This window comes from Octopus bimaculoides, chromosome 16 (genome assembly GCF_046866305.1).
Source record: "Octopus bimaculoides isolate indiv1 chromosome 16, ASM4686630v1, whole genome shotgun sequence".
In the NCBI taxonomy this organism is placed as follows: domain Eukaryota; kingdom Metazoa; phylum Mollusca; class Cephalopoda; order Octopoda; family Octopodidae; genus Octopus; species Octopus bimaculoides.
Genome location: NC_142943.1, coordinates 8745736 through 8769396, shown reverse-complemented (window position 1 = coordinate 8769396; position 23661 = coordinate 8745736). Strand labels below are relative to the sequence as shown.

The 23661-nt window shown below is 36.6% G+C and overlaps 1 protein-coding gene across 1 annotated transcript in view; it reads left to right on the top strand.

The window, feature by feature from the left end:
• Nucleotides 1–320: 320 nt before the first annotated feature.
• LOC106868212 (uncharacterized) overlaps nucleotides 321–23661 on the top strand; it is a 26286-nt gene continuing 2945 nt past the window's right edge. Inside the window, exons 1-11 of the mRNA XM_089364099.1 lie at nucleotides 321–491; nucleotides 2623–2655; nucleotides 4088–4117; nucleotides 4324–4356; nucleotides 5697–5951; nucleotides 9630–9863; nucleotides 13410–13499; nucleotides 14651–14719; nucleotides 20132–20164; nucleotides 21093–21344; nucleotides 22490–22723. Of these exons, the coding sequence (XP_089220225.1) occupies nucleotides 464–491; nucleotides 2623–2655; nucleotides 4088–4117; nucleotides 4324–4356; nucleotides 5697–5951; nucleotides 9630–9863; nucleotides 13410–13499; nucleotides 14651–14719; nucleotides 20132–20164; nucleotides 21093–21344; nucleotides 22490–22723 (1291 nt within the window). The 5' untranslated portion in view covers nucleotides 321–463. The remainder of the gene's footprint in view (nucleotides 492–2622; nucleotides 2656–4087; nucleotides 4118–4323; nucleotides 4357–5696; nucleotides 5952–9629; nucleotides 9864–13409; nucleotides 13500–14650; nucleotides 14720–20131; nucleotides 20165–21092; nucleotides 21345–22489; nucleotides 22724–23661) is intronic.

Sequence of the window (23661 nt, the reverse complement as noted above, 5' to 3'; positions counted from 1 at the left end):
TCCAGTAAACTTCAGACGTAAACAAAAACACACACAAATACACACACACGCACACATGCGCACACACACCTACACACGTACATATACATAACAAATGCTCACAATGGAATATATAGATATATTCAAACTTGTATACATATACCCATACATACATACATACATACATACATACATACATACATACATACATACATACATATATTTATATATGTAATTATTTCTACGCATGCATGTATGTATGCTTGTCTGCACGTGTATATATATATATATATATATATATATATATATATATATATCATTATATGCCTTCCTTTCTAGTTGCATACTCTGTTTCCTAGTTACACTAGGTTCTGGCGTTCTCTCTCTGTCTGTCTGTCTCTCGCTCGCTCGATCTATCTATGATATTCAATTTAATCTCCATTTCAAAGTAAATCTTAGTAATTCATTGGGACCAACAACAATCATGTTGCAATATCTTGTATTTTATTTCGGTAAGTTCACCTTCTGTTTTCGCTTTGTTGTTGCTGTTGTTATTGCTGTTGTTGTTTGTTGCTGGTTTTCTTGTTGTGCAATATTTCATCACCTTGGGCCCCGAAGACGTAGGATGAAATGCCTTGCAGAGTTAACTATAACGTGATTTATTTTATTCGTGTGAATAAAGTCTATCTAGGAGCACATTATTCCATGTAACCTTTATGTTTTTAAAGACGACAATAGGCTCCATAATAAGAGGAGATTTAGTCGCTCTTTCTAGCAGGTTAAAACACTTTGTAAATGAATCCTTAGCTGAACTGAAGAACGATTACATGGGCGAATTGAGGCACAGTAGCCTGAAATTGGCGCTACTTATTTTATTGCTAACTTGACCTCAGTTCAGGCTTGATACAGCAGCAGATCTGTAAAAAAAAAACAAAAAACTTTCAGCTTTGACCTTTGTACCTGCACTTGGTCACTTATAACTTGTTACGCACTTCATTGTTGAGTCGAGTCTTTGTAGTTGTTAGTATTGCAGAGTAGAATTTGAGGCATATTTGGCAACTATTTCTATCATCACAACCGTGTTTCTTAAATGCAATGTCGACGTTGGCCGTATTTAAACTCAAGACACGGAGAACTGAAACGAAATCTTGAGGCATTCTGACACGACTAATTCACCGATTTCTCATTATTATGAAGCCCCAAACCCAACGCTCATTGAGCACCCACTTATGCTCAAATACATTCCAGCCGTGATCATTCCGTATATTTTCTAAGAATACTAAACCCGCAACTTCAATATTCAATAAGTTTTATTTTTCTGAAACAGGATGTAAAACACTTAAAAAACGTTTGGCTGCTATTTTTACCAGGTCAAGTGCCCAATTAGCGTAGGCTTCGGCAAACATCTTTTATCATCGACTCTGCCTTCGTTGAATCATTAATAAATTATCGATACACATCATGTAAATTTCTAACATGAAACTAAAATGTATGCTAATTAAAAAAAAAAAATTTACAAGAATTCCTTCGTTATTTTGTGCTATTATAGATTTTTAATTAGAAGCATGAAAAGAAATTTAATGCAACTTATTAAAGAAAGTGATAAAAATAAAGATCATTAATTACCAATTTATTTTTTAAATAGCTACATAGACCCTCAGGGTTCAATATGGACCCCTTTGCGCCCACCTGTCCGAGATACGCTTTTGTTGATTTTTTTCTTATTATTATCCTTGTTGCTGTTAAGGCGGCGAACTGGCAGAATTGGTAGCGCTCCGGAAGAAATATGTTAAGGGTACACGTGTCTGTGGAGTGCTCAGCCACTTGCGCGTTAATTTCACGAGCAGGCTGTTCCGTTGATCGGATCAACTGGGACCATCGTCGTCGTAACCGACGGAGTGCTCCTTTGATTAGGAATAGAACAGAAAAAAATTTAAGTGATTATAAAAATATCACGGATTAGCTGGAACACAATTTCTTGTATCTCGTAACATACTAGGAAGCAACAAATTTAATTCAAGTGATACAAATAATATCAAAAGAAAATCTAAGACATCTTTAAATCTATGATAATGAGGAAAGAAATTTTATCTAAATCAGTAATTAATCCTAAAGATGGATTTTAAACTATTATCTAATTAAATGAAAAAGCCAAAGGTGATATACTTTATCAAAAAATTGATTATTTTAATGTTACTTCCAAAGTTATAAGCTTACACTTAAACTATTTCTTGCCCTTGCACGAAATATACTAATTAAAAAAAAGATACTATAAAAATGAAGATACGCAAGCTAAATAACTTATATTAGATATTTTAATAAATAATAACTATTACTGAGGTAAGAAGAACCGCCATCAGCCGGAAATATATACAAGAAATTGAATATCTAGTTTCTATACACTCCTGACAAAAGCATCTGTAAATGCGACTATGCATTACTTCCCATTTTTCAAGAAACGCTTGCACGAATTTCAAATAAATAAAACATTCCGTCACTTTTAGTGACAAAAAACAAAAAAAAACAAAAAACCGAACTCTTGAGAACTAGAAGTCACAGCTCTACTATTGTAGTGAAGTAGTTTCTAGATGAATACTAATTTTATTTCTATATAATTATATTTATTTCGTCTTCTCATTTCAGCAGTGAATACATTGGTGAATGATCTGGGACTAGGTATGTAAGTTGAGAAACATATCACACACAGACACACGCACACACACACACACACACACACACACACACACACACACACATAAATATGTATACACACACACACACACACACACACACACACACACACACACACACACATCTCAAAAGTAAATATACTCGCCTCATACCGTTTCTTTTTGTGCGGACACGACTCATTACTACGATGCATCAAAACTGTAACATCATTAAATACTGTACAAGGCGTTTGTAAAAATAGTAAATAAAATATTTCAACCTATCAGATGACATTATTTTGTTTGTTGAAAAATAAATCTTATGGAAATGATGTCGAATATTTACTTTCAAGATGTCTGTGCATTTACGAGTGTTATACCGAAACTCATGCGAATGTGGACATAACATTTTTATTACTTCTTATAAATCGTTCAAATTACAAAATATTGTTGCAAAGTTTTAGAACAGCAGATATTGTTAATACCTTGACAAACGCTACTATGTTTTCTTCTCCATGCCCTATATCACACAGCACCGAGAATCTCCGCTCAACATTTTATTAAATAAGTCCTCAATACTATATTCTGAGGCTGTCAAGCGAATCATTTTAGTTTAGTGGTCTTCATTCTTTTAGGGCACCAGAGTTTCCAAAACATAACGTCCAATATGATCTGGTGTTCAGGACGATATCGATGGCCAGCAACGCCTACACTCTGAAGAAATCAGAGGAATTTGTAAATCTTGCATTTGGTGTTCTTCTCATGGCACGATATGTTTTGAGCCCTTATGAAAAGCCCGGTGTACCCACAACCAAAGTGTCCTTGAATATCATACTTCATAGTTATAGTTTCGGTTCCGTTGAAAAGAATGCTCTTTACATATGGCCTAAGAAACGTCAAAATTATTAAGTTGGAATTACTTGGTTCCAAGATGAGTGAAGTTTTCCAGATGTTGTTACAGGCATCAAATGGCTCCCTTCGGTCTCCGGATGTCTTTCTGACTGACGAAAGCATAAGAGTACAATTGTTTTAAATCATTGAAGTCTTTCAGTTTTGTGCCATGTTTGAGACAAATAGGCTCGTAACATTTGATAGTGACAAAATAAGTGCAATATTACCCACCTTTTTTTTTTTTTTTGTAGTATCGCAGATAAGATTAAAAAAGCCGTCACTATTATCTTTGAAAACCTTTCAAACTATGCATTACTTTTCATTTTTCAAATGTAATAATGAATAGATATTAATGAAACGCTTTTTAATTTTAATGAAGCGCTTGCACTAATTTAAGATAAATAAAACTCTCCGTCACATTTAGTGAAACAAAAGGCCAACTCTTGAGAACTAGAAGTCACAGCTCTACTATTGCAGTGAAGCAGCTTCTAGATTAATCCTAAATTTAATTTCTTTATAATTGAATATATTTCGACTTCTCATTTCAGGATTGGAAGCAGTGATGCAGAAGAAAAAAGGTATGTAAGTTGAAAAGTACACCACACACACACAGACACACACACACACACACACACACACACACACACACACACACACACACACACACACACACATAAATATGTATATATACACATACACACAGACATCTCAAAAGTAAATATACTTAGATTAATCCTAAATTTAATTTCTTTATAATTATATTTATTTCGTCTTCTCATTTCAGCAGTGAATCCAGTGGTGAATGATCTGGGAACAGGTATGTAAGTTGAGAAACACACCACACACGCACACACGCACGCACACACACACACACACACACACACACACACACACACACACACACACACAAAGACACACACACACACACACATACACGCACACACATAAATATGCATACACACACACACACATCTCAAAAGTAAATACACTCGCCTCATACCGTTTCTTTTAGTGCAGACACGACTCATTACTACGATGCATGAAAACGGTAACATCATCAAATACTGCACAAGGCGTTTGTAAAAATAGTAAAAGAAATATTTCAACCTATCAAATGGCATTATTGTGTTTGTAGAAAAATAAATCTAATGAAAATGATGTCGCATACTTACTTTCCTGATGTCTATGTGTTTACGAGTGTTATACCGAAACTCATACAAATGTGGGCATAACGTTTTTATTACTCCTTATAAATCGTTCAAATTACATATATTGGTAGAGTAACTACCTTAATTTAGTGATGCTTAAAATACTTGAATATTAGTAACGGAAGTGATATTAATCTTTACCTACATTCCGAAATTGGTGCACTCTGGAAACAAACTAAACCCATACCGTTGTATAGCGGTTATTATTTCCTAAAATATAAGGGAAATACATCTACTCCTTTACTCTTCTTCTTGTTTCAGTCAATTGACTGCAGCCATCGGTCTGTGTTTGTCCCCCCAACATCGCTTGAAAACCGATGCTGGTGTGTTTACGTCCCCGTAACTTAGCGGTTCGGCAAAAGAAGCCGATAGAATAAGTACTAGGCTTACTGAGGTTGATTTCCTCGACTAAAAGCGGTGCTCCAGCATGGCCGCAGTCAAATGACTGAAACAAGTAAAAGAGTAAAAGAGTAAAGAGTATATATATATATATATATATATATATATATATATATATATATATATATATATATATATATATATATTAAATTCAAATTACGATAAACGTAAACAAACAAACGAAGTTTGCTTTTAGAGGCGATGAGATGTCTTAGAAAGTTAAAGAAGTGATTTTTAAATTCTCAAACGCGGGATAATGCTAATAATATAGCCTGAACATGATATATATATATATATATATATATATATATATATATGCATTCACATACATGCATACATACATACATACATACATACATACATACATACATACATACATACATGCTTGCATACGTACATACATACATACATACATACATACATACATACATACATGCATATATTTTATTTAAATTGCATAAATATTTGTGTGTGAAAGAAATTCTTCAACGCTGATCGTTTGGCCCAGCAGTTTACTGTATCTTGTATTTATTTTCGTGTTTCGTTGCAGAAGACGTTGGTTTCCCGAACAGAAAGAAGTTTATGAAACTCTTCAACACTGGACCTGAAAAAAATGTTATGGGAATAAAAATGAATCTAACACTCGAAAATTGTGCAGATGCATGTCTGAAAATGGAGACATGTAAATCTTTTATGGCCCACGATAATACAACCGAATGCATTTTGTACGAGACCTGGAGCGGCGAAATCAGATACCAATCTTTAAAGGAAGAAAACTACTACTACTATCAAAAAATATTAGATGGTAAACATTCTTCTTCTTCTTCTTCTTCTTCTTCTTCTTCTTCTTCTTCTTCTTCTTCTTCTTCTTCTTCTTCTTCTTCTTCTTCTTCTTCTTCTTCTTCTTCTTCTTCTTCCTCCTAAGCTTCTTCTTCAAACGACCCCTTCACCTCCTACACCCCTTTTCCTTTAATTTTCTTCTTCTTCTTCTTCTTCTTCTTCTTCTTCTTCTTCTTCTTCTTCTTCTTCTTCTTCTTCTTCTTCTTCTTCATCTGCCTCCTCCTCCTGACGGATCCAGTTATCAGCCGAATCTATCGTGAAAATTGATTGCACCACCTCCTTTTGGCCGGGAAGGGCACGCAGTTTTCGTCTGACTGGAGACTATTATTATTATTATTATTATTATTCAGTAGTTTTATTTTTATAACGTGCTTTCACTTCACTACCGAGCGCAGCTCTGTGCGCCTTGGGTATGTGCTGTGGTTTGCTGTGGTGCTCTTATGTTTACTGTATTGAAAGTGTTTTGCGTAGAATGTGTGCAGTACCCAGTAGTGCAATTTTCTGTATGTTATATATATTTGTAAGTCCTGGTGTTTTTGTTATGTATTTGTCTGAATATTTTTTTATTATACCTAAGGCACCTACTATGATAGGAATTGTTTCTGTTTTTAGATTCCACATTCGAGTTATCTCTATTTCCAGGTCTTTGTATTTTGAAAGTTTTTCCATTTCTTTTAGAGAAACGTTGTCATCTGCTGGTATTGAAACATCAATTAGAAGGCATTTTTTTCCTTCATGATCTTTGACAACTATATCTGGTCTATTTGCCTTAATTTCTCTATCTGTGTGTATTGGCATATCCCAGAGTATGGTTGCTTTCTCGTTTTCTGTGACCTTTTCTGGCGTGTGTTTATACCATCTGTTTTCTGTTGCTATTCCATAATGTTGGCATAGCTTCCAGTGTATATAGGTCCCAGCTCTGTCGTGTCTGTGAATATATTCCTTCTTAGCCAGGACTGGGCAGCCAGAGATAATATGATTTATTGTTTCTTGTCGATCTCCACATATTCTACAGTTACTTGTTATATTTCTTTTCATTATGTGTTTTTGGTAATTTCTGGTGGGGAGGCTTTGGTCTTGTGCAGCAATTAAAAATCCTTCAGTCTCTGCTTTGAGTCCTGAGCTTCTCAGCCATTGCTGGGATTTTTCTCTGTCTATTTCTTTCGCATTTAGTTTAGCCCAGTATTTACCATGTAGGGGCTTTTCTTGCCATCGTTTTATCATGGTCCGTTGCTGTTCTAGTTTTAGTTTGGATTTCATTTGTTTTATAGCTTTTGTTGTTTCTTCTTCTTCTTCTTCGTATTTGTTAGGTAGATTGATTTCTTGTTTGTATTTGTCAGCTTCCTTAAATACTGAAAACAGTTTTTTGTTTTGCTCGTGTTTTGTGGCTATTTGTATTAGTTTCCCTTGCTTCTGGAGTAGGTATTTTTGCAGTCCTATGGTGGTTATTTTATAATAGTTTTCTAGCTGTATAAGACCCCTGCCACCTTCTGTGCGTTGTATATATAGCCTTTCTATGTCAGATTTTGGGTGGTGCATCCTATATCCTGTCATTATTTTTCTTGTTTTCCTGTCTATTTTACATAGTTCGTTTAGTGTCCAGTTAAGGATGTTGTAGCTGTAGCTTATAACTGGGACAGCTAAAGTGTTGATACCCATTATCTTGTTTTTAGCATTGAGCTCTGTTTTTAGTATTGATTATTATTATTATTATTATTATTATTATTATTATTATTATTATTATTATTATTTTATGTTTGACTTTTGCTTTACATTTGTACAAGTTGGCCCCAAGTCTCACCCAGAGACCTCAAGAGACAACAAGTTAGAAGTTCATGTTGGTATTATGCCTAGGGTGCCATATATTTGGTTTTGTACATAGTGTTGTTCTAGAGAATGTTTAAGAAACCATAAGAAAATTATGAGTTTGTTTTAAAATTTGAGATTACATAGACAGTATTTTACGTAGGATATGGGCAGTTCCCATGAGCATTATCTTTTGAATTTCCGCCATTTTGGGGTTTCATGGTATCTGAGCTAGGTAGCAATCAGCCCTTTTTGCTATCATTCCTAGGGCACCTATGACAACAGGTATTGTTTTAGTTTTCAGATTCCACATTTTGCTAATTTCTATTTCAAGATCTTTATACTTGCTCAGTTTTTGGTAGGTCTTGACAGATACGTTAATTTCGATTGGTACAGTCATATCAATGAGGAGGCATGATATTTGTCTGAAGACTTTCAACATGATGTCTGGCCTATCTGCATCTATCTTTCTGTCAGTTTGAAGAGTGAAATTTCAGAGGAGTGAGATGTGATCATTTTCAAGCACTGGAGTTGGTTTGTGTTCCACCAGTTTTTATCATGGGGCAAGTCCAGGTTTTTGCAAATTACCCAGTGAATATATATATTGTGCAGCTCTATCATGCCTGTTGAGATACTCTGTAGGCGCAAGAAGACTGCACTTGGAGACAACATGGTCAATGGTTTCATTTTGTTGTTGACATAAACGGTATGTTGGGAAGCTACCGTTCTTTATTATGTTCCTTGTAGGTAGGCAATGGCCTTGGGCTGCTATGATAAACCCTTCTGTTTCAGATTTTAAGCCAGAGGCCATTAGCTATTGATGGGTAAGGGCTTTGTCAACATCGGCATTATTCGCTCTCTTCGGGTATTTGCCATTGAGAAGCTTTTCTTGCCATTTATCAGTCAGAATATCTAAGGCAGAAGTTTTAGCACGGGTTTTCATGTGCTTAGCTTTTTCTGCGCTTGTTTCTCGTATGTCGAATTCCGGAATTTGTTGTATTTGGAATTCACTTAGATATTCCTTAGCCTGTTTTCGCGATAATCTATTCAACGTTTCTGCCTCTTCTTTGATCCGATTCAAAATAGGCGCACTATGTATGATAATCGGAAATCGCCAGATATTCGTAGTAGGAAATATGTTCTTTTCATTCAAATCCATTTTCTGTAGCAGCTCTAACCTATTTAGACAGACTTCCTTCGCATTTCCTTTCATCTTCTCACTGGCTATGTCACAAGAAAGCAATATACTCGTACATACATATACTCATATATGAATATAGCGAATAAATGTCAACTACTTGAAAAACAATCTTTCTCACTCACTCACGAATAATTACCGTCTTAGAAAATAATGTGAGAATATTTTGGTATTTTAACATACTAGACCACTATAGACTTTAACATATTGGACTACTACGGAACTTTAACATACTAGACAACTACATAGTTTGTAAATAACCCTGATATAATTTTCCAAGAGAAATAACGAAATATTTTTGGAAATAAAAAGACCTAATGTTTAGTAGAAGCAAACTGAAAAGAATGACACCGGCACAGCAAGTGAAGTACACCCACAAATAATCTATCAAGGTGGACATAGGCATGTATCATACAACAGTAGTAATAAGGTGTGTATAAAGCCTAACAAAACATTTGTTAACCATAAACTTTTTTGATAATGCGAAACATACTCGTCCGTTATGAACAATTATGTTAACCATGAAATTATAATTTTTGTTACGGTTTCATTATCAATTTTGTAATTGCTCTTAATCATTTTCCAATATGGATTTATTATTGTTCTTTTTTTTTACTTTTCTTCAACTTGATGACACAGAGAAATGTCCAATCAATGTATTTTACGGCGGTATGTTTAGGGATAATGAGGTGATGTCCAAATACAAGATGACAACATACGTTGAGTGTCTGAAAAATTGTGGGAAAAGTACTAAATGCTACTCTACTAACTACGACGTGAGCACAGCGGCATGTTACTTAATTGCCAGAAATTCTACTGGCATCGCTATCAGACGTCATTACACGAACTGGATAGGCACTGAAGTCGATAGAGGTAAGAAAATTTTTTAGTCTATCTATCTATCTATCTATCTATCTATCTATCTATCTATCTATTTTTAAAAAATAACGTTGACCACTAACGTGGACAATTAATGTGCTAGAAATAGATCACATCTTGTGTCTATTAAGACCTAAATTGTTCTCAACATGAAATATAGCAGCATACCAAAACGTGAGCGGGCAAGACATTTTGGTATGCTGCTATATTTCATGTTGAGAACAATTTAGGTCTTAATAGACACAAGATGTGATCTATTTCTAGCACGTTTTGGTATGCTGCTATATTTCATGTTGAGAACAATTTAGGTCTTAATAGACACAAGATGTGATCTATTTCTAGTACATTAATTGTCCACGTTAGTGGTCAACGTTATCTTTTTAAAATGTACCTTAATCCCCTGAGATTGCAGATACTATTTCTGAATCTCTTTGATTCTTTAGATGTGCTGGCCTCCTGATAATTAATCGATATTAATTAATATATGATTAATTACCAGATTTTATAATAATATATATATATATATATATATATATATATATATATATATATATATATGCCTGTCTGTTTGTCTGTTTATCTGCCTTCCTGTATGTCCTTGTATACATACATACATACATACATACATATCTTTTTTTGTAACGTTCGTTCTCGAAGCACATTGTATAAAGCTATGAATAATACTATGTAATTATTGGTTTCCAAACCCCATTGGACAGAACGAGTCCAAGGTTAACCGTGTGACTCAAAGCTCATCTCTTATAGATAAATTCGCCTCGAGAGTCAATGTTTCAAGTAAGAAATCTTTCACGTATTCTCGATTGTTTATGAAATTTTTATGACGAAAATAACGAAGCAGAAAAAGCAAAAACACTTTCTTGGTGTTTGCAGTTGCAAATGTACGATGAGTAGGGGAACAAACGTTTAAAATACATGAAGTTTTAAAGTTCTTTTTTAAAACACCTCCTTCTGTTATATTGAAATATCTGTTTAAGACGACCTTCGGACCGGGACCTATGGACAACTTCCAGAGATCCCTGGCCTGGCAGTGTTATCGAGAAGCACTACCCGTTCGGGATAAGCTCTACAGGCATGGCTCGAGAAACATGGGGCCGACCTGTCCGAGATGCCGACAGAGCGACGAAACCGTTCTGCACGCACTCGTACAGTGTCCCACCATTTCCGAGCTGTGGGCTTACGTCGAACAACTGCTATCGCGTGTGGGACGAGTCGGTCTATCAGCCGAGTCTATCGTGAATATTGTCGCGCCTCCTTCCTTTAAACGGGAAGGAAGAGCTATTTTCATCGTACTTGTGGCTATGGCGAAAGAATGTGTATGGTGGACGCGTCTGAAAGGTCTAGAGACAAAGACTTTCCTCTCTGGGCAATCTCTCATCAACTTCTTCAAGTATCACCTGAAGAGGAAGGTGAGAGTAGAAAGGGAAGTCTTGTCTAGTGAATGCTTCAAAAAAAGATGGGTGAATGTAGCAAGGATGGCACGTGTGAACGACGGAGCCATCTTGAGCATAACCCTATGAACTAAAAAAAAAAAAAAAAAATCCAAGAAAAAAAAAGAAAACAAAAAGGCAAAAGAGAGTCACTTACTGTTATAGTTTCTTCAATGAGAATATTGACCAAGGTTACCGTGGTCTTTTCCGCAGGCTTTTCTTTCCACGGCCAAACCTAAACTGTCCTCCCCTCCTTTTACACGAGAACATTACTGTGTGATACACGATCCCTATTGATCGGCCTTTTTTTTTTTTTTTTTGATCCCTTTTGATCGAACTACCCCCTTTTCCTTCCTACGATCCCTTTTGATCGACCCCCCCCTTTTTTTTTCTTTCCCCCTCCCAAAAAGAAAAGCTCTACATTGTATTTGTCCCATCTTCGTTGAGCCCTGTGTGGCTAATAAAAGAAATGTAACTGATACAAAACTATTTGGAAAAATCCCGACCGAAACGGAGAATTTCCAACTTATACGGAATAGCTATTCCGAAGGTCCGCTCTTTTCAGTAAAGTAATTTTAAAGTGTTCATCAAATTGGAATAGTACAAAATGGCGAAGTATATAGAAAGAACAAGAAAGAAAATAAGTTTCGATTTACTGTTTTTCAGTGTTCTGATATCTTTTTATCGTTTATATTTTACTTATTTTAGTCATTTGACTGCGGCCATGTTGGGGCACCATCAAAAATGTCGGCTCTGTTATACCCACATCATCAGCGGCTGTCCCAAAATGTCTCCAGGATACTACCTACTGATATGCTGGGGCAACTGCCCCCTTTTGCCATCCCACTACTATAAATCTACTTATGTATATAGTGGATGAGAAGATAAGCAGCGGATTAGTGCTCGGACTAATCGGATTCTGAAGCTCATTATTCCTTATCAGAGTAAGGCTGTCCAGAAGTATAAGAGTTGTCTATAAGTTAAAGCGGACAGTTATAGAGGAAGGATAAAATGCTGCTAATAGTAAGGAGGCTTGCCACTCGGTTTGCGCAATTGTGCAAACTGGTTTGGGGAAACACACACATATATCTAAGAATAGTTGCAATGGCCCAGTGGTTAGGGCAGCGGACTCGCGGTCATAGAATCGCGGTTTCGATTCTCAGACCGGGCGTTGTGAGTGTTTATTCAGCGAAAACACCTAAAAGCTCCACGAGGCTCCGGCAGGGGATGGTGGCGAACACTGCTGTACTCTTTCACCACAACTTTCTCTCACTCTTACTTCCTGCTTCTGTTGTGCCTGTAGTTCAAAGGGTCAGCCTTGTCACACTGTGTCACGCTGATTATCCCCGAGAACTACGTTGAGGGTAAACGTGTCTGTGGAGTGCTCAGCCACTTGCACGTTAATTTCACGAGCAGGCTGTTCCGTTGGTCGGATCAACTGGAACCCTCGACGTCGTAAGCGACGGAGTGCCAACAACAACAACATCTAAGAATACTTAAAGATAGCAATTGTTTTTTGAGTTTCTTATTGTTAATGGCAATACATACCAGGCTGACCCGCACACTCACACACACACACACACACACACACTAACACACACACATATACACGCATACACACGCATACATGCATGCACGTACATACTCATAAACGCAGGTATTCATATCGAGAAACGGTGAGAGGAAGGGAGAGCTAGAACGAGAGAAAGGGATATTTCAATGCTTGTTTCACCTTCTCTGTCCTCGTGATATTTCTGCATGTGTCCACTAGCAACCTTTGAAAAACTGACCGCTAACGGCTCAATCTTAACACACCCAGCAGGTCTACAGATACCGCTTCTTATTCCACGTTCAGCAAGTAATGTGTGTGCATATATATCCTTATGTGTGTGTGTGAGTTTCTTTCTTTCTTACTTTCACTCTCTCTCTCTCTGTCTCTGTCTCTCTCTCTCTCTCTCTCTCTCTCTCTCCTCTCTCTCTCTCTCTCTCTCTCTCTCTCTCTCTCTCTCTCTCTCTCTCTCTCTCTCTGTTGGTGTATGTATATTATGTGTTAATACACAAATAATAGTAAAATAATGTCGTTGTTTTTCAGACAAGTTTGACAACGACCCAAATGTTTTGAGGGATTTAAATGAAAAAGGGTGTGATCTGAAATTTCTCTATGTTCTCAACGTCATAGATGGTAAAGTATAACTTTCAGTAACTTATTCATGTAGCATATTTGTTTTAGTAGTGCTTAACTAAAGATATCAATGAGAGCAATTTAAGTCTCTAAATCCTAAGAATGTGAACGCGATCAAATCCTTTTTCTCTCAAACAGGTCAACTAATATTTGCTCTGTTGTAATCAGATTGCTATGGTTTGCTCCTTCTACTATTCTTTTATTTGTAGTATCGCCCTTCGTCTCCGATTGATCGCTGGCATTTTATTTTAATATAATTTTTGTCAATTTAAAAAATTTCATTTTTTCTGATTCAGTCCTTAATCTCTTCAATCTCGGATAAAAATAGTAAAACAAGTTTTTAATTTTTATTTCTTATTTATACCAAAATACAGGTAAATAACACGTATTGAGTAAATGTTTAAAGAATTCAATAATCAATATGCTTAATCTTTAGCAAGGATAAATGAAAATTTTGTTAACATTAAGTTGTTGTTGTTGGCACTCCGTCGCTTACGACGTCGAGGGTTCCAGTTGATCCGACCAACGGAACAGCCTGCTCGTGAAATTAACGTGCAAGTGGCTGAGCACTCCACAGACACGTGTACCCTTAACGTAGTTCTCGGGGATATTCAGCGTGACACAGTGTGACAAGGCTGACCCTTTGAATTACAAGCACAACAGAAACAGGAAGTAAGAGTGAGAGAAAGAGTACAGCAGGGTTCGCAACCATCCCCTACTGGAGCCTCGTGGAGTTTTAGGTGTTTTCGCTGAATAAACACTCACAACGCCCGATCTGGGAATCGAAACCTCGATTCTATGACCGCGAGTCTGCTGCCCTAAACACTAGGCCATTGCGCCTCCACTTGTATATATGTATATATAAACACGTATATAAACATATATATATGGATGCATACGTACATGCACTGCACGTGTACCTACATATATAAAAAGATATTCGTGGATGCATGTATGGGCTCTCGCACACGCCTCCGTATGTATGTATATATGTATGTATGTATGTATGTATGTATGTATGTATGTATGTATGTATGTGCACGTTTAAATCAGCCGTAGAATTGGTATAGTAACATTCACAAATGTAAAAAAAACACAATTTCATAGCGCTTTCCATTCCTCATATTGTTTTACCTTTTATATTTCCACAGAGAGAACGTATCCTAGCGATGATACTATGCGGAGGGGAGTTCTTTTCTCCAAGCGGCAGAACACATCAGGTAACATTAAGATGACACCAGCCATCGATGTTGATGGCATTTTCGATTGTGCAATCAGATGTATGACATCTTCGGAATGTCTTGGTTTCAAATACGAGTCACAATGTCAAATGGCAGTCAAATATTGAAGTTCAAGAGAATTCTGTAAAACCTGTTCTTCACAAAAACATACAAGGAGAATATATTTTTGTCTTTCTTTTTTTGTGTTGCAGACATCTTGCGGATATCTGTGACGTTTTCGCTTTTCGAATGATATCCTACGCTGTCCATAACTAGTTTTGGAAATGTATGTTTCCTGATAAATCTAGTATTAGTTATGCTTTTTGAAATAACATCATCGTTACAGTGGTGTTTGTATATTGCAGCCATAAAAAAAAATATAGAAGAACCATGCCATAATGATTAACATTTATTGTGAAATCTAGTAGTGTTCAATTGCACAAATTTGTTTATAGATGTGTGTGTGTGTGTGTGTGTGTGTGTGTGTGTGTGTGTGTGTGTATGTGTGTGTGTGTGTGATAGTGAAGATTTCTCACAATTGTCTTATGACAATGTAAATGAGACTCTGGGTAACAGTTTTGTGTATATTTTTCATCATCAATAAAATAATAATGCTCTCTGTTATTGGTATTCGAGTGCTATTTTTCTCCACGTTGTGCTGCACCTATATGTTTACACGTGTATGTTGCATATATATATATATATATATATATATATATATATATATATATATATATATATATATATATATACATCTAAGTCTGTATGAAAACATGTTCTTCTTTCCTACGGATATATCATCCAAGCGTACACCTATCTATCTATCTATCTATCTATCTATCTATCTATCTATCTATCTATCTATCTATCTATCTATCTATCTATTTATCTATCTATCTATCTATCAGGGGTCTTCCACACACTTTTCATGTATTAAATTCACTCACAAGTTCATTGTTCGGCACATGGATAGTGGGGTAGAAAAACTTGCTAAAGATCTCTCGCACTATACACAAAACCCCAAACGACATGATTGCAACTACGGCTGAATTACAATTTCCTTGATATTAGATTTAGCGTGTAAAGATAGGGCACGACCGAACTGGTCAGTGAAAAGCATACATAAGACAATGACACAAAACAATCTGAATTGGAAATTAAGTCCTGACTTGGAATCTGAATTGCGTGATAAAGTGTCATAAAATGGCTGACATTGATACTGACGTGTTTGTAGAACGACATTTTGCTTATTTATTGTTATATAATACAAAGTAAAGCTGCGTGAAACTACATGATTTTATGTTATGTACTTTTGACACGTAAATTTTCAATAGCATAACTTTCTCTTCAAGGATTCCTTTCAAGCAAGTACGATGTTGAGAAGTATATGAAGGGGGGTGGGGCTGAAATGTGGTTTGCTTCTTAATTTCTTTTGTTTTTAATTGATTAAAATAGCCAATGGTGATAATGGCAAATCAATCCAGTAAACCTTAAGAAATGAATCTGGCTTCATATGTAAACACACAGACACAGACACAAGCACACACAGACACACACAAACATAGAAACATACATACATACACACATACATACACACATATATGCATACACACATGCATGCATACATACATAGATACATATATACATACAAACATACATGCATACATTAATAACTACCTACCTACCTACCTGCCTGCCTACATGCATACATGCATACATACGTACATATATATTTATTATTTCTATGCATGTATGTATCTATGCATGCACGTATATATATATATATATATATGTATATATATATATATATATATATATATATATATATATATATATATATATATATATATATATATATATATATATATACATATATACATATATATATATACATATATACATATATATATACATATATATCCTCTGGGAAAATTATTATATATATATATATATATATATATATATATACGTTCGTGTGTGCGTGTGTGTGTGTGTGTGTGTGTGTATGTGTGTATTTCCATGCATTATCTACCGCCATTTCTTGTTATATCACCAGTTCCCTAGTTACGCTGCGTTCTGCCGCTCCACCCTCACTCACTCTATCTCGCACACTCGCTCTCCCTTTCTCTCCCCACTCTCTCTAAATATAATATACAATTTAATCTCCACTTTGAAGTAGATCTTAGTAATTTATTGGAACCAACAAGTCATGTGGAAACATCTTCTATTCTGCTTTGGTAAGTTCACTTTGTCTTTGTCATTTCTGTTGGTATTGATGCTATTCTTGTACAATATTTCATCAGCTTGGGCCCCGCAGACCTGACTATCGCGTGATTTATTTTATTTGCGTGACATAGTCTATCTAGGAGCACATTATTCCATGTAACCTTCATGTTTTTAAAGACGACAATAGGCCCCATAATAATGGCAGATTTAGTTGCTCTTTCCGGCAGGTTAAAACACTTTGTAAATAAATCCTTAGATGAATCGATTAACATTAGGCTGAAATTGGCCCAACTATACTCAGGTCGGGTTTAATATAGCAGGCCTAAAATAAAAGACCTTGCATCTATGACCATTGCATCTGTCCTTGGTCAGTTATAAGGTGTCAAGAATTTCGTCATCGAATCGACTCTTTTCAGTTAAGATTGCAGAATAGAATTTCGGGTACGTTTGACTTCTGTTTCCTCTCACCTCAACTGTATGGCTTAAACGTAATGTCGACCTTGGTGACGTTTGAACTGAAGACACTGAAAACGGAAACAGAAATCCTAAGGTATTCTCTCTTGCAGTAAATCACCAGTATTGTGTAGCCCCAAACCCAACCCTCATTGGATACTCACTTATGCTCAAATGCATTCCAACCGTGATCATTCTGTATATTTTCTAAGAATACTAAACCCGCAACTACATTATTCAATAAATTTATTTTTCTAAAACAGGCATATGGCGTAGTGGTTGAAAGCGCGGGCTACTAACTCCAAGATTCCGAGTTCGATTCCGGACAGTGATCTGAATAATAATAATAATAATAATAACAACAACGATGATGATGATGATGATAAAGATGATGATGATGATGATGACATCGAAAACTACCTTAGGAATGAGGACCCAGGTTCGAAATTTCCCCAAGACACCTGATGAAGGCTGGAGGGTATATCAGCCGAAAAATTGTGTTAACAACAAACAAATGTAAATAATGTAAATAATGTACATGATTCCTCATCTCTTAAATATAGAACTGTATTGTTGTTGTTGTTGTTTAGCCCCAGGCTCGTCCTGACTTAGAAAACGCATCATCAAAGTTGTTTCAGTCATGGACCTCTCATCTTGTGGTCATCTAAAAAAACGTTTTCTTGTGTATCCCTCCGTTTTTAAGAAGGTAGAGATTGAATTAATACAATTTGGCTGCTGTTTGTAACACAGCGACTGATCATGTAGAATCTCCCGCGTTGATGTCGACTAGTTGCCATAGAAATATTTTATTCCATTCCATTTTTTTCTTCTTCTTCTTCTTCTTCTTCTTCTTCTTCTTCTTCTTCTTCTTCTTCTTCTTCTTCTTCTTCTTCTTCTCCGTCTTCTTCTCCATTTATTTCTTTTTAATTATTTTTATTTCATCTTGTTGAAAATACTTCTTGATAAGAACGATGAAAGAAAAAGCGATGCTTACTTTCAGTGTGTTTAACGAAAAATGGATGAGAACTGCGAGACTGGCGAAACTGCAGAGATCTTCCCCTGAACTTGCTCTTCTCAGTTGAAGGAATTGGGAGAGCGAACAGTGGCAGAGTAATCTGAGGCTAGCCTTCTCCCATATTAGGAAATATTTTTCGTTTATTTGTTGAACAGCTTTCTGAGAATTTCTTTTGATCCTTTATTTTTCTTAGCCTCATTTCACACGATGCAAACCCGGCAGTTGTTTTGTGTTGTATGTTCGTATTTTGTACTTGTATTGTCCTAAATGAAACCCCCCTCCTTTTCATCATCATCATTATTATTATTATTATTATTATTACTATTATTATTATTATTATTATTATTATTATTATTATTATTATTATTATTATTATTATTATGTATGCTGCGGAGTACGTCAGGCGTGTTTTTGAACGCACGAAATAATTCCTCGTTAATTTCATTGCGTACACCCGTTTGAAATTGTCTTTTGGTTGGAATTTTCACCCCAAGTGGTAACTGAAAATTTTAGGAACCCGTTACTGGGTCAGTTGTGGCTGTTTTGCCCCTTAAGGGGAAAATTTCGGCCCTCCTGAAAATTGCTCGAGAGGCATTAAGAACAATAATTTTATTAAGACGGCGGTATCTTCCTTAAAACTTTTCAAAGGCAAATCACTTCCTCCCCCAGCCTTCTTATAGCTGAAGACTTCCCTCCGCTTCCTTCTCTTACCAAAAATTGTGCAGGAGAAGGGGAGGAGACAAAAGAGATGGAAACGGACAGAAGGAAGAGGTCATTAGTGAAAAAATGTCTATGACAACAATAACGGCAGCATCAGAAGTGGTGGTAGTGGAAGTGACGAAAGCGGTGGGGATAGTGGCAGGATAGATAGCAAATATGGAAGCAGTAACGACAGTAGCAGTAACAGTAGCAGAGAAGCAATTCAGGCAGTGGCGGCAGGAGCGACGATAGCGGTGGTAACGGAGTACTTGGAGGCAGCGGTGGTAGTGGCGATGGTAGCAACAATGAAAGTGGCTTTCCCATCCCCACCAAGAGTAGTAAGACGTTTTTTGCCGGCGTCTCAAAAGAGCATTTTACACTCTCCCTAGGAAATCAAACCTCTAACAAAAGCTATCACCACCAGCACAACCAACACCACCACAACCCCACATCACCTCCAAAAGAATGCTTTTGGAAGAACTGCTAAACTCTCAGACCCCGAATTCTGTGTTAGTGAGGAGAGCAAATAAAGATGTCATGGCCCTCATAACTCGAAATAAAGAGATTGAGAGAGAGGGAGCAATAAAGACACCAAAACGCTTAAATTGCCGGAAGAGCTTTTGTTAGTGCGTGTGCCACCAACAACGTACAAAAACATTGGGGACGGAGCAGCCAGGTTTCTTCCGATGTTTGGAGATTTTTCCTGAGACATCTCGCTCTTTAGTTCTAGCAGGCGATCGGAACACCATCCTGGATGCACGCCTGGATAGTGTGGGGTTAGCTGATAGGAGAGGGGGAGTGCAAAGGCGTCACAAACCAGGTGCCTAGCTGCAGGCCCACGAACTTCACCTAATTAATCTTTGATCCTGTCACCGCTTCGTACTCCCTTGAAGTAGAGCCGAGAGTAAAACCAACTCGAAAACTAGAAGTCACAGCTCTACTGTTGTAGTGAAGGAGCTTGTAGATTAATACTAATTTTATTTCTTTATCATAGTATATATATCATCTTCTCATTTCAGTATTGAATATATTGCTGAAGGCCCAGGGAACAGGTATGTAAGTTGAGAAACACACACACACACACACACACACACACACACACACACACACACACACACACACGCAAGCACGCACGCACGCACGCACACGCACACACACACACACACACACACACACACACACACACATAAATATATGCACACAGACATCTCAAAAGTAAATATACTCGCCTTTCTTTGTGCAGACACGACTCATTACTACGATGCATCAAAACGGTAACATCATTAAATACTGCACAAGGCGTTTGTAAAAATAGTGAATAAAATATTTCAACCTATCAAATGACATTATTTTGTTTGTTGGAAAATAAATCTTATGGAAATGATGTCGAATATTTACTTTCAAGATGTCTGTGTATTTACGAGTGTTATACCGAAACTCATGCAAATGTAGACATAACGTTTTTATTACCAGTTATAGGTCGTCCAAATTACATATATTGGTAGAGTAACTATTTTATTTTAGCGATGCTTAAAATACTTGGATATTAGTAACGGAAGTGATATTAATCTTGACCTACATTCCGAAATTGGTGCACTCTGGAAACAAACTAAACACATACCGTTGTATAGCGGTTATTATTTCCTAAAATATATTTCGGGGTCGATAAATTAAGTACCAATTGTGTACTGGGGTGGGTCTAATCGACTGCTCCCCCCCCAAAAAAAAAAATTTCAAGCCTTGTGCCTGTAATAGAAAAGAAAAGAAACGTTAGCATGCCGGGCTAAATGCTTAGAGCTATATTTCGTCTGTTCTGGGTTCCCATTCTTCCGAGGTCGACTTTGCCTTACATCCTTTCGGGGGTCGATAAATTAAGTATCGGTGAAACACTGGGGTTGATGTAATCGACTTATCGCCTCCCTATAAAAATTTTAAGCCTTGTACCTTTAGTAGAAAGGGTTATTTATATTTTTTATGCAGTTGCCGAAGCTAATTTTCCAAGCACAAGTAAGTTCATGAAAGTCAGCAAAACCAGACCTCCTAAATATATCAAGTGGACAGAGAAGAAAATACCTCTCGAAAATTGTGCAGATACATGTCTTAAAATGCAGACATGTAAATCTTTTACTTACTACAAACAACGATCCCACTGCAGACTGTACGAGACATGGAGCGGCGAAATCCGAATGGCTCATGCATCTATACGAGGATACTACCAGAAAACAGTAAACGGTAAACATTCTTCTTCTTGTTCTTCTTGTTGTTGTTCTTTTCTTCTTCTTCCTCCTCCACCTCCTCCTCCACCCCTCCTTTACCCCTTCCCCCTCATTTTCCTCCACTTTCTCATCCTCCTACTCCACTCTTTCTCCTCCACTTGCTCTTTCTCCTCCACCCATGCTTCCTCCTCTGTCTCCTCCTCCTCACCCTCTGTCTCCTCCTCCTCACCCTCTGTCTCCTCCTCCTCACCCTCTGTCTCCTCCTCCTCACCCTCTGTCTCCTCCTCCTCCTCTGCCGCCTCCCTTCCTCTTTGCATTTCTATTTTCGACAATGCCTTCAGGTTTGTGGTCGTACCAATGTTTTGCTCTGTCAAGTCCATACTTGTTGCAAAGTGTCCAATGGACAAGCCTGGCTATATCGCTGTGGCGTCTCTTATATTCTTTTTGGGCTAGTGGCGTACATTGGCTGGTAATATACTGTACGGTTTCACCGTTTTGTCCACAGTTTCTGCACACCGCTTTCTGCTGTGTTGTCTATATTATTATTATTGTTATTATTGTTGTTGTTGTTTTTGTTTTTGCTGTTGTTTTTTACCGATGAGTGTGTTAAATAACAAGGCACTAAAAGAGGATAACTCTCCCCAGACACCACAAAATAAAAGAGTACTAGACAACTAAATAGTTCGTAATAATCCTGACATAATTTTCCAAGACAAATAGGGAAATATTGCTGGAATTACGAACATAGCAAAACCAAATGTTAAGAACATGCAAACTGTAAAACTAAAGAATTACACAGAACTAATGCAAAATATTTGATATTTAAGAAAATAAAAGCATTACCCCAAGTTTTTCAGTTTTCATTATATAACTGGTATGATAAACAACCGCTTATGGTACGTACTCCCACAAATAATCTATCATGGTAAACACAGGAATGTACCATAATACAGTAGTAATGTGTGTAAAATAGCCTGTCGAAAATATTTGTTAACCATAAACATTTTTGATAATACGTAACAAACTCGTCATATATGAACAAATATATTAACCATGACTTTTTTGATAATGAAACCGTAATTTTGTTACTGTTTCATTATCAATTTATTTTCTTGTATGAATTTATTATTGTTCTTTTTATTTATTTTTTTGTTGACACAGAGACATGTCCCATCAATGTTTTTTACGGTGGTAAGTTTACAAATTCGAAATTTATATCCACACTAAAACCGAAATCATACATTGATTGTCTGAAAGCTTGTAGAGACACTACTTCATGCTACTCTACTAACTTCAACGTGAACACAACCACATGTTACTTGAATCCCGATAACTCTACTGGCTTCAATATCAGAAGACGATCCAAAAACTGGATATCTACTGAAGTCGACAGAGGTAACTGAAACATTTTAATCTATCTCAGATAACTTAGATAATTCAGATTGGTTTCGGCCATTATCGGTCATTATCGGCCATTTCGGCCATTATCGGTCCAGACTATGACTAACTCAATAGCACCACCTGGAAAAGTCTTTTAATTAATTATTTCGGGACACCATGGACCACTGAATCAGAGAGTTGCTGTTGGCTGAGACGTAGGTGGTTTGTCCGATATTTGTCCAGGTACCGTTTGAAAGTTGTGGTGTTTTTTTCAACTTCAATTTCTTTCGGGATTACATTGAAAAGAGCAGGACCATTTGCAGTGAGGAAATTGTGCCGCAATATTCTTATGTGATGTGATCTCGACCTTTGTAGGGAACGCATTGCACGGGGGTGGGGAGGGGGCTAGTATTGGGTGAATTGTAAACATAAGACCGATATCATTTGAATAATATTCGTGGAATATTTTCCACTTGGTGCAAATAATATATTGCTCACGGCGGCGTTGCAGTTCTCTGCTTCAGCTATTTAAGTCGAGCCCAATAACCACGTCTGTCTGTCTGTCTGTCTGTCTGTCTGTCTGTCTGTCTGTCTGTCTATCTATCTACCTTGAAAATGGTAATTTCAAGGTCATTTGTTGGTCATACGCAGAAAGAAGACCCAAAGAAATTTCAACAAGTGACATCTTTCTGCTAATGTATATGTTTGTTTCTGTGTATATGCAGACATATACACATAGGTTCACATATACATACAAGCATACATACATACATACATACGTACATACGCACATACATACATACATACATACATATATTCATACATACGCACATACATACATAAGTATGTGTGTGTGTGCGTATGTGTGTGTATGTGTGTGTGTGTGTGTGTGTGTGTGTGTGTGTGTGTGTGTGTGTGTGTGTGTGTGTAAGTAATAAGGAATCTTTTTCAGG